At 47.8% G+C, this 17,280-nt stretch overlaps 3 protein-coding genes across 3 annotated transcripts; 2 read left to right on the top strand and 1 right to left on the bottom strand.

The window, feature by feature from the left end:
- Nucleotides 1-1,168: 1,168 nt before the first annotated feature.
- On the top strand, nt 1,169-2,119 carry LOC106732787 (olfactory receptor 14I1-like). Its single transcript, XM_014579271.3, has one exon. The coding sequence runs from the start codon at nt 1,169-1,171 to the stop codon at nt 2,117-2,119; it is 951 nt and encodes a 316-aa protein (XP_014434757.3).
- A 6,345-nt stretch (nt 2,120-8,464) lies between these two features.
- On the top strand, nt 8,465-9,391 carry LOC102447758 (olfactory receptor 14C36-like). Its single transcript, XM_006124818.4, has one exon. The coding sequence runs from the start codon at nt 8,495-8,497 to the stop codon at nt 9,389-9,391; it is 897 nt and encodes a 298-aa protein (XP_006124880.4). The 5' UTR covers nt 8,465-8,494.
- Nucleotides 9,392-14,814: 5,423 nt separating this feature from the next.
- On the bottom strand, nt 14,815-15,735 carry LOC102447264 (olfactory receptor 14C36-like). The gene has a single exon (XM_006124816.4). The coding sequence runs from the start codon at nt 15,733-15,735 to the stop codon at nt 14,815-14,817; it is 921 nt and encodes a 306-aa protein (XP_006124878.4).
- Nucleotides 15,736-17,280: the final 1,545 nt, after the last annotated feature.

Here is a 17,280-nt window from a genome sequence, read left to right as displayed (position 1 = left end):
TCCAATCTAAACCTCCCCTGCTGCACTTTAAGCCCATTACTCCTTGTCCTGTCCGCAGAAACCAAGAGGAACAAATTTTCTCCTTCCTCCTTGTGACACCCTTTTAGATATTTGAAAACCGCTATCATGTCCCCCCTTAATCTTCTTTTTTCCAAACTAAACAAGCCCAGTTCATGAAGCCTGGCTTCATAGGTCATGTTCTCTAAACCTTTAATCATTCTTGTCGCTCTTCTCTGTACCCTTTCCAATTTCTCCACATCTTTCTTGAAATGTGGCGCCCAGAACTGGACACAGTACTCCAGCTGAGGCCTAACTAGTGCAGAGTAGAGCGGCAGAATGACTTCACATCACAGCAGATGGTGTTGCAAAAAAAGCAAACATGATTTAGGGCTGCATTAACAGGTGTGTTGTGAGCAAGACACGAGAAGTCATTCTTCCGCTCTACTGTGCGCTGATTAGGCCTCAGTTGGAGGATTGTGTCCATTTCTGGGCACCGCATTTCAAGAAAGATGTGGAGAAATTGGAAAGGGTCCAGAGAAGAGCAACAGGAATGATGAAAGGTCTAGAGAACATGAGCTATGAAGAAAGGCTGAAGGAATTGGGTTTGTTTAGTTTGGAAAACAGAAGATTGAGGGGGGACGTAATAGCGGTTTTCAGGTATCTAAAAGGGTGTCATGAGGAGGAGGGAGAAAACTTGTTCATCTTGGCCTCTGAGAACAGGACAAGAAGCAATGGGCTTAAACTGCAGCAAGGGAGGTTTAGGTTGGACATTAGGAAAAAGTTCCTACCTGTCAGGGTGGTCAAACAATGGAATAAATTGCCCAGGGAGGTTGTGGAATCTCCATCTCTGGAGATATTTAAGAGCAGGTTCGATAAATGTCTGTCAGGGATGGTCTAGACAGTGCTGGATCCTGTCAATAGGGGAGGGGACTGGACTCGATGACTTCTCGAGATCCCTTCCAGTCCTAGTATTCTATGATTCTATGAGTGGGAGGTCTGGCCATTTACACTGGTGCGATCATGCACTTGACTAACGAGCTGATTGCCCAGAGAGAGGCAGATGAATGCTGCGTTCCTGAGACAGTCCCCTTGAGAAATGTTCCCCAGATGGAAACCAGAGTCTTTGTTCTTCCTGGCACAGGCAGGACACAATGACCCGAGGAAGAAAATGTCCAACCGAAGCACCGAGTTCCTTCTCCAGGGCTTCTCGGACGTGCGGGAGCTGCAGATGTTGCACGTTGTCCTCTTCCTGGTGCTCTACTTGGCGGCCTCTATTGGGAACCTTCTCATCATTACAGCCATAACGCTCGACCGCCACCTTCACACCCCCATGTACTTCTTCCTGGTGAACCTCTCCCTCCTGGACCTTGGCTCCGTCTCCGTCACCATCCCCAAGTCCATGGCCAACTCCCTCCAGGACACCAGGTCCATTTCCTACGTGGGATGCGTCGCCCAAGTCTTTCTCTTCGTCTTCTTCGCTGCGGCTAATATCATCTTGCTCACCGTCATGGCCTACGACCGGTACGTGGCCATCTGCCAGCCATTACACTACGAGCGCGTGATGAACCGGAGAGCGTGTGTCCACTTGGCCGCCGTTGCCTGGCTTGCCGGGGCGGTCAACTCTGCCGTGCAAACTGGGAGCGCCTTCCGGTTGCCCTTCTGCCAGCCCCATGTCGTAGACCAGTTCTTCTGCGAAATCCCCCCGCTGCTCAAACTCATGTGTGCCGACGCATACCGCAGTGAAGTCGGCATTCTGGGCTTTACCGCATGTTTGCTCTTGAGCTGCTTTACTTTGATAGTTCTGTCGTACGCGCACATCTTCTCCGCCGTACTGCGAATCCCCGCCGGACAGGGCCGGCACAAGGCCTTCTCCACTTGCGTGCCTCACCTCATCGTCATCTCCTTGTTCTTTGGCACGGGCACCTTTGCCTACCTGAAACCCACCAACGGCTCAGCCTCAGGGCTGGAGATGGCGGTGGCTGTTCTCTACTCTGTCATGACTCCCATGCTGAACCCTGTTATCTACAGCATGAGGAACAAGGACATCAAAGCCGCCCTGCAGAAGCTGGTGGCATGGACATTGTTCACCAAGAAGAACATGTCTGTCGTTCTCCCATGACCACCGTGTTAGACCATGATTTGTTGTTCAACTGATGAAAACGTTGTTTCTATGGGTAAATCACATGCTTAATCTTTATGTAATAATAACAAGCCAACTCCACAGAAGTCAACAGTGTTTCTACAGGGTTACACCAATGCAAGTAAGGCAAGAACCGAGGGTATGTCTACACTGCAAAGTTAATTCGAAATAACAGCCCTCATTTCAAATTAACTTTAATAACGTCTATACATGCAAACCGCTATTTCGAATTTAATTCAAAATAGCGGAGCCCTTAATTCGAATTTGATAAACCTCATTCTACGAGGAGTAACACCAAATTCGAAATAGCTATTTCGAAGTAAGGGCTGTGTGGACACTTCATTCGAAATAGGGGGCCTCCAGCCCTTCCCACAGAGCCCTGGTGGCCACTCTGGGCACAACCAGGAAAACTTCCTCTCCTCTCCCCCAGCCCCGGAGACATTGAAGGGGTCGACCCTGGCCACAGGGCCTGTGCCAGCTCCAAGCCTGCCAGCCCAGAGCCAGCAGTGGCCACCAGGGCCCCTGACCCAGTGGCTCCAAAACATGAACCCGGAAGCCACTGGCAGCCAGCCCTCCACCCCTCCCCAGGAGCAGTCTGCCAGCTCCCAGGAGCCTGACAGGGGCTGGAGAAGGCGGGCACCTTCCTGGTCCAGGGTGGAGTTTCTGGACCTTATTCAGGTTTGGGGGGGATGCCCCCAACGTCCATGATCTCAGCTCTAGACAGAGGAACGTGGCCTGGCCACCAACGGCCACATGCAAACCCAGGTGCAGGTTTGCATGAAAGTCAGGTTGATCCGGGGAGACCCCCAACCCTGAGCCCCGAGCTTCCCCTCCCCCTTCTTCCCCTTGCTTCCCCCTTCCAGCTCCCTACTCCCAGGTTTCCCCAACCCCTCCCGCAGCCTCTCCCTTCCCCTCTCCCACCTCCTTTTCCCAGTCTCCCCAGAGGTCCATTACCCTCAGTTTTGTTCAATAAACCCAGTTTCTATTTTTGAACACATGTGTCTTTTATTTGACATCAGGAAGGGGGCTAGGGAGGGGTAAGTGGAAGGACGTGAGGGAGGAATGGGGCACGAGCCCCCGGTGGGGAGGACCGGGGTGGCTCTGAGGGCTCCTCAGGGTGGATGTTCTCCTACAGGGCTCCTGGATCCTGACAGCCCCCCGATGTCTCCCCCCGATGGCAGCCTGCAGCAAGTGCAGCCGGGCTGATGGCAACGACCTCACAAGATGCACCGGCGTGCCCAGGGTCAGCTCTGGTTCCAAGTGGCCGAGTGCTGTGGTGTCCCGAGTGTGGGCACTCAGGGCACTCCAAGTCATGACTGCTTTGCTGTCCCTCATCAAGGTAGACAAGCAAGCGGGGAACCCTGAGAACTGTCTGTCTGCGGCGGGGGTCGGGTCCCTTTAAGCACTGAGCTCAGTTAGCCTCAGGCAGCAACCCCCCCACACTAAGTCCTAACCTGATGCTCTGCCGGCTCTGGCTTCGGCCAGCCTTAACTTCGGTTCAGGGTTCACTCAGTGCAGATACACTATTTCGAAATAGTTTTTATATCAAGATGCATTATTTCGAATTAGCTTAATTCAAATTAACTATTTAGTTATTAACTATTAAGTTAATTTGAAATAGTGTTGGAGTGTAGACATACCCCGAGTTATTAATCCATTTTGTGGATTTGTACTGCTACCATCGCCATGAGTACGTCTACACTGCATGGCTGCTTCGGTATCCCTAAATCTCTACCCCGCGTCTACACAAGCGGCCTCTTATTTAGAATATTTTTCGAAATAATGGGCACGCTATTTTGCTCATCCCGTAATCCTCATTGCACGAGGGATTAGGAACGGCTTGAAATAGCACGTTCTTTCGATATTGCAAAAGAAGGTATTTCAAGAGAGATTCGCAATAAGGTGTCCACTTTGTGTAGTGCAAATTGCATATCTTATTTCGAGTTGAGAGGGCTGTGTAGGCCCACCCCAGACGGCCAGAGAACTTTCTACATTAAATCAGCAAAGTCCTCAGTCCAGTTTATCGCGTCTCAGCCTTTCCTTTGTTGGACTGATGGGTTTCACAACTTTGTTTGGACATTTTTAATTCCTTGCTTGTCTCTAGTTTGTTTTGTTTTGTTTTTCTGGGTGGTCTATTCTCTGTGTATGGGGGTGCGTGGGAAATAGTTGCTTTGAAGCTTGTGACTTTTTCTCCTTCATCGTTCTCCCTATCTATTGGGGGGTGTCGGCGTTAGGCCTTGGGTAGGATTTTCCGAGACAGTTCCACTTTTCATTCCCGTGCTAGTCAAAAGGAAGGGGAAAGATTCTGTGGATACAGGAATGGCGGGATTCTTGCTGAAATGATGACTTTAATGTTGTGACTTGAGGCTGAAATTGGTGACTTTATTGTGCCTTCGGTGTGCATCTTTAAAAAGATGCTTTTAGCTAAATAAATAAATGAATGTTGTTCCAGTCTTGATATGATGGAAAGACTTTTTTTTTTTAAGAGCAAAGTTTGCATCATATTTCCCAAGGTAAATCAAACCCTAGCTAAAGGAGGACAAATTTGGATCCCATTGAGGTTTTGGGGTGTGACGGACGAGGAGCTGTTCTACAATATTTGTCTTGTGATTCCTTTTGTTCCCATTCCACTACATAAACGATACTTCAAAGAAAAACATCTCGTCACTTGGCTCACTCCTGGGCACAGCTTCTGGGGGAAGATCGTACGGACAAACCCAGTTAGAACAGCTGAGCGAACATGAGGGGGGTACAGGGGACTGTACCCGGAGAATGAGTAGAAGTGTGGGACCATCATGTGATCCCAGCCTATGAAAAATGCACGAATGCGGCCCAGACCAAAGAGCTGCACACAGATTGGAGAAGAGCTCTGTAGGGGTATGTCTACACTACCCTCCTAGTTCGAACTAGGAGGGTAATGTATGCATACCGCACTTGCTAATGAAGCCCGGGATTTGAATTTCCCGGGCTTCATTAGCATAAGCGGGGAGCCGCCATTTTTAAATCCCCGCTGCTTCGAACCCCGTGTAGCGCGGCTACACGGGGCTCGAACTAGGTAGTTCGGACTAGGGTGCCTATTCCGAACTACCGGTACACCTCGTTTCACGAGGAGTACCGGTAGTTCGGAATAGGACCCTAGTCCGAACTACCTAGTTCGAGCCCCGTGTAGCCGCGCTACACGGGGTTCGAAGCAGCGGGGATTTAAAAATGGCGGCTCCCCGCTTATGCTAATGAAGCCCGGGAAATTCAAATCCCGGGCTTCATTAGCAAGTGCGGTATGCATACATTACCCCGCTAGTTCGAACTAGCGGGGTAGTGTAGACATACCCTAGCTGTAACAATTGTAAAGGGATCTGGATTTGGCCAAGGGTGTTTTGTCCATATTAACCTCAAAGGGTGAGAAACGGTACCCTGGATCCAAGATACTGTCAGCTTCTTGTTATTTTTACATCCATATGTGGACAGAGATGTATATATGTCATATAAGTTAGATGATAGATAGATAGATAGATAGATAGATAGATAGATAGATAGATAGATAGATAGATAGATAGATAGATAGATAGAGGAGGTGTGTGGGGATAGATAGATAGATAGATAGATAGATAGATAGATAGATAGATAGATAGATAGATAGATAGATAGAGGAGGTGTGTGGGGATAGATAGATAGATAGATAGATAGATAGATAGATAGATAGATAGATAGATAGATAGATAGATAGATAGATAGATAGATAGATAGAGGAGGTGTGTGGGGATAGATAGATAGATAGATAGATAGATAGATAGATAGATAGATAGATAGATAGATAGATAGATAGATAGATAGATAGATAAGGTGGATGGCGATAGATAGATAGAGGGGGTGTATGTAGATAGATAGATCGATCAATAGATCGATAGATAGATAGATGAGGTGGATGGGGATAGATCGATAGATAGATTCAAAAAACAGCTAGATAGATTCATGGATGTTAGGTCCATCAATAGCTATTAGCCAGGATGGGTAGGGACGGTGTTCCTTGCCTCTTTTTGTCTGGAAATGGATGACAGGAGAGAGATCATGTGATGCTCTCTGGGGCATCTGGTACGGGCCACGTCAGCAGACAGGATACTGGGCTGGACGGGCCTTTGGTTTGACCCAGTCTGGCTGTTCTGCTGTTCTTATCTCCAGTCTGCTCCAGGCTCCAACTTTCGGTGCCCAAATCCCTTTCCAAGTCTTGCCCACGGATTGCACCGGAGCAGGCTGGACTCCTGGGCGGGAGGCCCCGGCCCTGTGTGGCGCGAGGGTGAAATCCCACGATAATGACAGCACACTGGGGACGTCCAATTGACATTGGCAGGTGCTTTGCCTCTGAGCCGCTGTGTCGGAGCCGTGCCGGGCCCCAGGGAGCGCGTCCCACCAGCCTGTGACAATTAGCCCGGGATAAATCACCTCCCAACCGTTCAGACACCCAACGCCAGCACCGTTCCCCACCAGCCCCATGCAGCTCAGCCACAGAGATCGGCTGGCAGGTCCCGCTCCAAAGCCACGTCCCTCCGACCGGGGCTGGAGCCGCATTGCCGCATCCCAGCGCAGGGACCAGAATCCCCCGGCAGAGTCCACACGCCCCGCAGTGATGGGAGGGGGCTTCCTTAGGACCAGACTTTCCACGAGTCCTGGCAGCTAGGGCCTGGCAGGTATTTTCCCATTGATCCCCCTGCATTGACTTCAGTGGGGAAGGCAGCAGAGAGACACCAGGCTGGGTGGGACCTTATAGCCGGGAGCGGTGCGTTGGGCAGGGAAAAGCAAAGGGTTGAACGGACACTTGTGAATTTTGCATCAAAGCAAAACAGTGGTGGGGAAGATAGATAGATAGATAGATAGATAGATAGATAGATAGATAGATAGATAGATAGATAGATAGATAGATAGATAGATAGATAGATAGATAGATAGATAGATAGATAGATGGGGTGTATGGGGATAGATAGATAGATAGATAGATAGATAGATAGATAGATAGATAGATAGATAGATAGATAGATAGATAGATAGATAGATAGATAGATAGATAGATAATCAAAGTATCCAGGCATTAGAGGACAGAGTGCATTATGAATTGTGGAAAATTCCACCAACTCCAGCCCAGGCGGTTTGTTATTTCAGTTTCAATTGGGCGTTACCACGGAGGAGAAATATAAGCACACACGTCTACGTTGCCATCTGAACTCTTCCCGCTCCCTTTAAACTAAGGCCAGATCAGAATTTGTCCAGCCTTCTGGGAGATGCTGAAACTTCCTTTCCAAAATCAGATTTCGACCATCAAACCTTTCCTGCCGAGAGCGGCACATTTTAAGGGGGAAATTTGGTTTTTTGAAGGAAAAAGAGACCCCCCTGAGACACACACAAAGCTGTAGGTGTAAGAAGGAAATTGCCCTCACAATAATCGCCACCCACACTTGCAAGGAGCCGTAAGAGGCGTGTGTGGGGGGGTGAATATTGCCCCCTTTCAGCATAATCTCAAATGCGCTTCTGTCTTGTGTAACCCTGCCCAGTCCTCTTTGAAAGCACGGGCGATCCAAAGCTACTGATGGGCAGGGGACACAGAGATACAGAAGGGGGTGGGGAGTGACTGGTAACCTCGGGGAACAGGGCAGGGCAGGGGCGGATCCCCAAACACAACCCACATCCACCGATGGCCCATGCGCCTGCGGAGCACAGAGCTACATGCAGAGCAGTGAGCAACACCACCCGGGAGAGACGAAAGGGACCCCCTGGACAGACCCTCCTGCCTTGGCGACTGGCACTCGGCTGCTGTTTGGTGCTGCCAATCAGCTGGTCACACAGTAGCTGGCTCTCCACAAGGGGGGAGGGGTGGAGTCATCACCAAAACGCTGGCATAGAAGTCTGGGGGTGTCTATGGAGCTCTGCCCCCGACAGCGGGAATCAGGCCATGTCGATATGTTTTAGAACTTCCGTGTCATGCCCAACTTGCCAGGCAGACTAGACGGACCCGTGTCCGGTGCGCTGGGGGTGGGTTGTCATTTGATCCATCCTTTGTACAATTATGGACTGCAGGCTCCCCTGGTGAGAAACCACCCCGCCATCTTGGGAGACCTGTCCATTTACTCTACTGTGTTAATGCACTTGAGTAACGAGCTGATTGCCCGGGGAGAGGTGCATTCGTTGTGCTGGGTCACACAGCTGATGGATGCTGGGTCCCCAAGACACTCCCCTCGGGAGATGTTCCCCAGATGGAAACCAGAGTCTTTGTTCTTCCTGGCACAGGCAGGACACAATGACCCAAAGAAGAAAATGTCCAACCGAAGCGCCGAGTTCCTTCTCCAGGGCTTCTCGGACGTGCGGGAGATGCAGATGTTGCACGTTGTCCTCTTCCTGGTGCTCTACTTGGTGGCCTCCATTGGGAACCTTCTCATCGTTACAGCCGTAACGCTCGACCGCCACCTTCACACCCCCATGTACTTCTTCCTGGTGAACCTCTCCCTCCTGGATCTCGGCTCTGTCTCTGTCACCATCCCCAAGTCCATGGCCAACTCCCTCCAGGACACCAGGTCCATTTCCTACGTGGGATGCGTCGCCCAAGTCTTTCTCTTCGTCTTCTTCGCCGCGACCAACATCGCCGTGCTCACCATCATGGCCTACGACCGGTACGTGGCCATCTGCCAGCCGCTGCACTATGAGCAAGTGATGAACTGGAGAGCATGTGTCCACTTGGCCACTGGCGCATGGTTGGCCGGGGCGGTCAACTCTGCCGTGCAAACTGGGAGCGCCTTCCGGTTACCCTTCTGCCAGCCCCATGTCGTGGACCAGTTCTTCTGTGAAATCCCCCCTCTGCTCAAACTCATGTGTGCCCACGTGTACCGCAGTGAAATTGGCATTCTGGTCTTTAGTGCGTGTTTGCTCTTGAGCTGCTTTACTTTCATCATTGTGTCGTACGTGCACATCTTCTCCGCAGTGCTGCGAATCCCTCCCGGGCAGGGCCGGCACAAGGCCTTCTCCACTTGCGTGCCTCACCTCATCGTCATCTCCTTGTTCTTTGGCACGGGCACCTTTGCCTACCTGAAACCCACTACTGGCTCGGCCCCAGGACTGGAGATGGCGTTGGCCGTTCTCTATTCTGTCATGACACCCATGCTGAACCCGGTCATCTACAGCATGAGGAACAAGGACATCAAGGCCGCCCTGCAGAAGCTGGTGGTATGGACATTGTTCACCAAGAAGAACATGTCTGTCCTTCTCCCATGACCACGGTGTTAGACTGTGCTTCGTTCTTCAACTGATGCAAACGTTCTTTCTATGGGTAAATCACATGCTTAATCTTTATGTAATAGTAGAAAGCCAACTCCACGTAAGTCAAAGGTGTTTTTGCAGAGTTATACTGATGCAACTAAGGTCAGAACCAAGTTATTAATCCATTTTGAGGATTCTTACTTCTACGATCACCATGGGTACGTCTATACTGCACGGCTGTTTCGGTATCCCAAAATCGCTACTCTGCGTCTACACAAGCGGCCTCTTGTCTCCTCTTATTTCCTTGATTGTCTCTATTTTTTGTCTCATTTTGTTTCCTGGCTGGTCTGTTCTCTGTGAATTGGGGGGTGTGGGAAATAGGTGCTTCGAAACTTTGTCGTTCTCCCCATCTATTGGGGGGTGTCGGCGTCAGTCTTTGGGTTGGATTTTCCGAGGCAGTTCCACTTTTCATTCCCGTACTAATCAAAAGGAAAGGGAAAGATACAGGAATGGCAGGATGCCTGCTGAAATGATGACTTTAATTTTGTGACTTGAGGCTGAAATTGGTGATTTTATTGTGGCTTCGGTGCTCATCTTTAAAAAGATGCTTTTAGCTAAATAAACAAATGAATGTTGTGCAGTTCTTGATATGATGGAAAGACTTTTTTTTCAAGAGAAAAGTTTGTGTCATGTTTCCCAAGGTGAATCAAACCCTAGCTAACGAGGCGAAATTTGGATCCCATTGATGTTTCGGGGTGTGATGGACAAGGCAACATTCTGCAATATTTTGTCTTGTTTTTCCCTTTGCTCCCGTTGTACTAAATAAATGATACTTTGAAGGAAAATGGCTCGTCACTCAAAAGAACGCAACAGTTTTTTCAACCACAGAAAATCTCGTTTTACGAGGAAGAACGTCTTTTTTCGAAAATGCTTTTTCGAAAGAGAGAATCCAGACAGCCTGGGTGCTCTCTTTTGCAAAAACGGCTTGCTTTTTTGAAAGTACTGGTTGTAGTTGAGACGCTCTTTTTCGAAAGAGGCTTTTTCAAATGTATCTTTCAAAAAAGTCTCTTTCAAAAAAGGCTTGTAATCTAGATGTAGCCAAAGATAGTTAGAGGGAATGTATGGAGATAGATAGATAGATAGATAGATAGATAGATAGATAGATAGATAGATAGATAGATAGATAGATAGATAGATAGAGGGGGTGTATGGGGATAGATAGATAGATAGATAGATAGATAGATAGATAGATAGATAGATAGATAGATAGATAGATAGATAGAGGGGGTGTTTGGGGATAGATAGATAGATAGATAGATAGATAGATAGATAGATAGATAGATAGATAGATAGATAGATAGATAGATAGATAGAGGGGGTGTATGGGGAGGGATAGATAGATAGATAGATAGATAGATAGATAGATAGATAGATAGATAGATAGATAGATAGATAGATAGATAGAGGGGGTGTATGGGGAGGGATAGCTAGATAGCTAGATAGCTAGATAGATAGCATTTAGACAAACGGAGATCATGAAAAAATGAAGCTAATGTCTCGATGTGCATGGTGCCAGAAGTCCATAGGAGTTTCATACCATTGAAGTCATCTGCAATGGTTTACTCCAGCACAAGCATTAAGACATCATGATAAATGATCCCCCTCTAAGAAACTCTACTGGGGTGGTATATGAATTGGGCTGATTTTTGGAGGGGTGGCGGCAGAAACGGGTGATGTTTCAAAACCAAACAGTTTTCTCAGGAATGGATGGGGTTTGATTTCCCATTCATCAGGGATGTTTCTTGGGTGAAGGATGGATTTTCTGGGATGGTTAAGGCTTGCTCCCAGGTTTTGGGAAACTCTCTGGTTCTGATCGGAAATTCCTGACACATCCGTCGGGGCTGGGAAAGGGGTGTTTTTTTCCTGTTTCCGAGAAAGGGTTTAAACCTGGATTCTTTACACCCATGGGGAAGGGTGCTGGTAGAGCCAAGTGGTCAGGGTGGGCAACTCCAGGCTGGCGGGGGTGGGGCTGCGACTAGCTGGGGAGTGTCTCTGACTGACGGGTGGCGCTGCATTTCGTCCCCACCGGCTCTGCCAGAGCTGAGGGCGGGGGGCCCACCCTCCAGAGCCAGGCCTGGGGCTTTGCCCCCTAGGTCCTGCCCCATGTGGGGCAGCTGGAGGGTCCTTGCTCCCTCCCAGACAAGGTGACTCTGCCCTGACCCCATGGCTTCAGCCAGCTGCCCCATAGACAGTTCCTTGGAAGCAGGCCTCGGCATGCGGGAGGGGTGGGGCTGGCTGTGCTCCTCCTGAACACAGTGCCCCCTGCTGGGGCAGGGATGTTGGGGAGCAATGGGGCCGGGGAGGTGACTCCATGGAGAAGCTTTGAATCGTTCCCCTCCCCCGGTCCTGTCGACTCAGGCTCTCTGCAAACTCAGGCATATGGCTACATTAAAACCAGTCCCCCCACCCCCACCTCCAGCTGTTGGTGCCAGCGGTGGGTGCTTCCCATCTGGGGCTGACCCCTCTCACTCACCACGAGAGGAGGGAATTCCAACTTTCCTCGAGGGGAGGAGAGCAAAATCTGTTTAAAGAAAACGTGACGAAAATCTGCACCTATCTATGAAAATGCATTAAGCGTCCAAACCATGGATCCCGGCTAACTGCAGGATTCAATACAAAATCTTAGCTCAGTGATTGTCCTCCATGTTACCGATGGGGAAACTGAGGCACAGAAGTTGGCAGGCAATTTGGCTGCTAAGCCGGGCTTCGGTGGCAGAAGCTCATGCAGTCTTGTCCCCCGCTTCTCATCACACCCCTCTGTCCATCTGTGTTTGTGACCATCTGCATCTGGACTTTCTCAGGGAGTCCAAGGGCGTCCGTCCCTCACATGTCTGTGCCAGAATCCCTTAGGTTCTTGGGTACAATGGAGTCTTTGTATTTCTGAACGTTGAGTGAAGTCCCGTAGGTCCATCTTAATCAGATAGGCACAAGGCCATGATTACAAAGGCGTGCTGGCCTTTGCATCTGATAGGAAAACCTGTGGAACTCCTTGCCAGAGGATGTTGTAAAAGTTAGGACTTTAACAGTGTTCAGAAAAAAAAAGCTAAGTAAATTCATGAGGTTGGCTCTTTTTTTCCATTGATGGATGACATCTCTATTAGCCGGGATGGGTAGGAATGGTGTCCCTAGCCTCTGTGTGTCTGGAAATGGGTGACAGGGGAGGGATCACATGATGATTCCCTGTTCAGTTCTCTCCCTCTGGGGCACCTGGCATTGGCCACTGTGGGCAGACAGGACACTGGGCTAGATGGCCCTTTGGTCTGACCCAGTCGGGCCGTTCTTATGTAGGAAACATTATTTACTTGCTCCCATAACATAAGAACTAGGGGGGCACCAAGTGAAATGAACAGGTAGCAAGTTTAAAACAAACCAACGGTAGTATATCTTCACACAACCCACAGCCAACCTGTGGAACTCCTTGCCACAGGATGTTGTGATGACTGGGACTTTTAACAGGGTTCTAAAAAGAGCTAGATATTTCATGGATGTTAGGTCCATCAATGTCTATTAGCCAGGCTGGGTAGAAACGGTGTCCCTAGCCTCAGTTTCTCTGGAAATGGGTGACAGGGAAGGAATCGTGTGATGATTCCCTGTTGTGTTCACTCCCTCTGGGGCACCTGGCATTGGCCACTGGGCGAGATGGACCTTTGGCCTGACCCAGTCTGGCCGTTCTTATGTTCTTACGATCCTAGTGGGGTTGAAATGAAGAGAGTGAGTGTCTAACTCCCATTGTAAAGCAGCATACCTAGGAACTTTGCTAAATCCTATTAACATTCTTGTCCCCATCTGTAGGTCCCTGAATCCCTTTGTAATTCTGGTCCAAAGAAAAGGGACTGGAATTGGGGCCTTCTGAGGAGATCCCAGGACCCATGGCAGACTAGACCTCGGTTTTGGTCCCGGTTGGCTTTAAAATTCTGGATTCAACGAACTTTTGCCCCTAGGCCTCAGCTTCTGAGCTCTTCAGGGAGTGAACCTCCCTGAAGGTGAAACACTGGAATAAATTACCCAGGGAGGTTGCGGAAAAGCGTCCGTGCCAATCTAGACGTTCTTTTCTGCAAATGCTTTTAACGGAAAACTTTTCCGTTAAAAGCATTTGCGGAAAATCATGCCAGTCTAGACGTAGTCTATGTGTCTGATAATTTTATTCTTTATTATAATTTCAAAGAAACAAAAGGAAGTGTTTTGTCACTCATCCCTCAGTCAACCATGTTGTGAGGGCCACAAATATAATAAAAAAGAGCTAGATAAATTCATGAAGGTTAGATCCATTAATGGCCACTAGACAGGATGGGCAGAGATAGTTTTTCTAGCCTCTGTTTGTCAGAAGCAGGGAATCAGTGACAGGAGAGGCATCATGTAAGGATTATTTGTTGTGTTCCTTGCCTCTGGGGCACATGGCATTGGCCACTGTCAGCCGAAAGGACACAGGTCTAGATAGACCTTTGGTCTGACCCAGTATGGCCGATCTTATGCGGGTTTTTCTTAGTTCCGACAGTCAGATTCGACTTTTATTGATAGTCACGCCACAAGGTATTGTAGAGAGAGGAATGAGGACCATTCCCTCTGTCACTCTTGTCTTGACCTGTGCACTGCATATACCAACGTTACGGAAACATTCAAAGACAAAACAGCAAATAATAAAAACTTCCAGGAATATCATGACTTGGTCATCCACGGGCATAGAATGCCAAAAAGATGCATAATCCATTGTCACCCATTTTTCAAAATACATCAATATCTATCTATCTATCTATCATAAGATGAAGTAAAACACAACCAGCAAATTTGTGATAGATAGATAGATAGATAGATAGATAGATAGATAGATAGATAGATAGATAGATAGATAGATAGATAGAGGGGGATTGTGGGGATAGATAGATAGATAGATAGATAGATAGATAGATAGATAGATAGATAGATAGATAGATAGATAGATAGAGGGGGATTGTAGGGATAGATAGATAGATAGATAGATAGATAGATAGATAGATAGATAGATAGATAGATAGATAGATAGAGGGGGTGTATGGGGATAGATAGATAGATAGATAGATAGATAGATAGATAGATAGATAGATAGATGGGGATTGTGGGGATAGATAGATAGATAGATAGATAGATAGATAGATAGATAGATAGATAGATAGATAGATAGATAGATAGATAGATGTAATTTGTGGATTGCTAAATTGATTCTGATCTGATTCACATACTTTACCAATTTATTTGACTTGGCCCATGTTTTTGACTTCATAGCTGGACTTTCTCTTACGTTTTCAATGAGACAATTTTGTCATCAGGTTGACAATAGCAATCTAGATAATCAGAATGAAATCACAGTCAATGAAATGAAGGACTCATTCTTTCCTGGATAATCACCTCCACCCAGTGCATCTCTTCAGCGCAGCTTTGATCTCCTTATTCCTCATGCTGTAGATAACCGGGTTCATCACAGGAGGCACCACAGCGTAAAGGACTCCCGTCAGCAGATCCACCTTTGAGGCCGAGCTGGAGGTAGGAATCAGGTACTCAAAGACGGCCGTGCACATCAACAAGGAGATCACGGCGAGGTGAGGGAGGCAGGTGGAGAAGGCCTTGTGCCGGCCCTGTTCCGAGGGGATTCTCAGCACAGCTTTCAAGATGTGCCCATACGACACGATGATAAAAACAAAGAAGACAAAAGATAAAAACACACTAGCAGTGAGAAGCCCAACTTCACTGCGGTAGGAGTCGGAGCAGGCCAGCTTGAGGAGCGGGGGAATTTCACAGAAGAACTGGTGGATGACATTGGACCGACAGAAGGGTAACCGGAAGGTGTTCCCGGTGTGCAGGGCAGAGTAGACAATACCAGCCATCCAGACACCGGTGGCCATTTTGACACAAGCCCCCTTGTTCATCACTCGCTCATAGTGAAGTGGTTGGCAGATGGCGACATACCGATCGTAGGCCATCACGGTGAGCAAGGTGATATTGGCTTCAGCAAAGAAGACGAAGAGAAAGATTTGGGCAGCACATCCACGATATGAAATCAACCTGGTGTTCAGGAGGGAGTTGGCCATGGATTTGGGGAGGGTGACGGAGATGGAGCCAAGGTCTAGGATAGACAGGTTCACCAAGAAGAAGTACATGGGGGTGTGAAGAAGATGATCGAGGACGATAGCTGAGATGATGAGAAGATTCCCCATTAGGGCAGCCAAGTAAACCACCAGGAACACCACAAAGTGCAAAATCTGCAGCTCCCGGACATCAGAGAAGCCCAGGAGAAGGAACTCGGTCACGGTGCTTCGGTTGGGCATTTCCTTCATCGGCAGGTGATGTGAAAGCTGCGGAGGGAAGGAATAAGACAATGGAAGGGATTCGAGTCACCGAGGAAAGGGCTCTTCTTGACTCCTCTTGTGATTAGACATCTCAGAAGTATCTATGGCATCTTTAAACAGTTTCCATGCAGCTTGCAGAGATTTTACTTTAGTCACTGTACCTTTTAATTTCTGTTTAACTTATCTCTTCCTTTTCCTGTAGTTTCCCTTTCTGAAATTAAAGTGCTGGGCTGCTGCAGTGTTTTTCCCACCACAGGGATGCTAAATTTGATTACATTATGGTCACTATTTCCAAGCAGAACTGTTATATTCACCTCTTGAACCACATCCTGTGCTCTACTTAGGACTAAATCAAGAATAACCTCTGCCATTGTGGGTTCCTGAACTGGCTGCTCCAAGAAGCAGTCATTTAAGATGTCAAGAAATATTATTTCTCCATCCCGTCCTGAGATGATGTGTACTCAGTCAATATGGGGATAGTTGAAATCCCCCACTATATTGAGGGTTTATTATTATTATTATTATTATTTATTTTATAGCCTTGCTAATCTCCCTTAGCATTTCATAGTCACAATCACTAACCAGGCTTCATTATCGTTTGCAATCTGGGCAACTCGGATATATTCAGTTTAAATTATTGCCAAAGAAACGTGCGCTTGCAATTAAAGAAATGTTCAAGAAAATTATTGGGGCATTGTTACGAAATAACATATTTCTAGGACACGTTTAAAAAAAGTGATTTTCTTTTGGTTATTACATCAACAGTTGGTGTTCAGTGAAGAGGATTTTGTTATTGTTGTGTTCATGGTTTATTCGCAAATTGATTTTTTTCCCTGCTGGGGAAAAGTGGCCTTTTGTCGACAAAACTATACCTGCATCTACCCTACCACCACGTTCTGTCGACAGTAAGTCAACAGAGCACGGCAGTTTTGTCGACGTCAGTAAAACCTTGTTTTACGAGGAAGGACGCCTTTCTTCCAAAGTACTCCTTTGAAAAAAGGCGCTATTGCATGTAAACTGTGCTTTTTCGAAACAGCGTCTTGCTTATTCGACAGAACTGGATATAGTCTCGACGCTCTTTTAAGACAGCGGCTTTTTCGACAGTATCTGTCGACAAAGCCTCTGTCGAAAAAGGCGTGAAGTCTAGCTGTAGTAAGAGCCAACAGTTTAAGGAGTTTCCATTGACATTTAGAGCTTTCTCGATATCTGCATTATTCTAAGATGCAAACATGAAAAAACGTACTTTGTTGGTCTTTGGAATTTTTCCCCCCACTGCATAAGGAATTAGATAGTCCCCTGCATGAATTTTTCATTCACTGCCACTTCCTATAGCTGCCCATAATGGTCTCGTTCCGGTAGGATGGAGGAAAAGTTTCCCTGCTCCTGAACCATCATTCCTGACTTGCCGGGTCTCACTGCAATTCCTTGCAGATGAGGATCTACGTCCTCCGCTCCTCGGGAAGACAAAGGGCAAATCATGGACAGAGAAAAGCAGAATTCAGAATAGCTCCCAGCCCAGGAGGT

Source organism: Pelodiscus sinensis, chromosome 30, assembly GCF_052426305.1.
Source record: "Pelodiscus sinensis isolate ZL-2025 chromosome 30, ASM5242630v1, whole genome shotgun sequence".
Classification (NCBI taxonomy): Eukaryota; Metazoa; Chordata; order Testudines; family Trionychidae; genus Pelodiscus; species Pelodiscus sinensis.
This window is presented reverse-complemented; position numbering and strand designations above follow the sequence as displayed.

Bases quoted from the DNA above. Each gene is read 5' to 3' on its own strand.
- LOC102447758 (XM_006124818.4), top strand. From the start codon at position 8,495: ATGCAGATGTTGCACGTTGTCCTCTTCCTGGTGCTCTACTTGGTGGCC.
- LOC106732787 (XM_014579271.3), top strand. From the start codon at position 1,169: ATGTCCAACCGAAGCACCGAGTTCCTTCTCCAGGGCTTCTCGGACGTG.
- LOC102447264 (XM_006124816.4), bottom strand. From the start codon at position 15,735: ATGCCCAACCGAAGCACCGTGACCGAGTTCCTTCTCCTGGGCTTCTCT.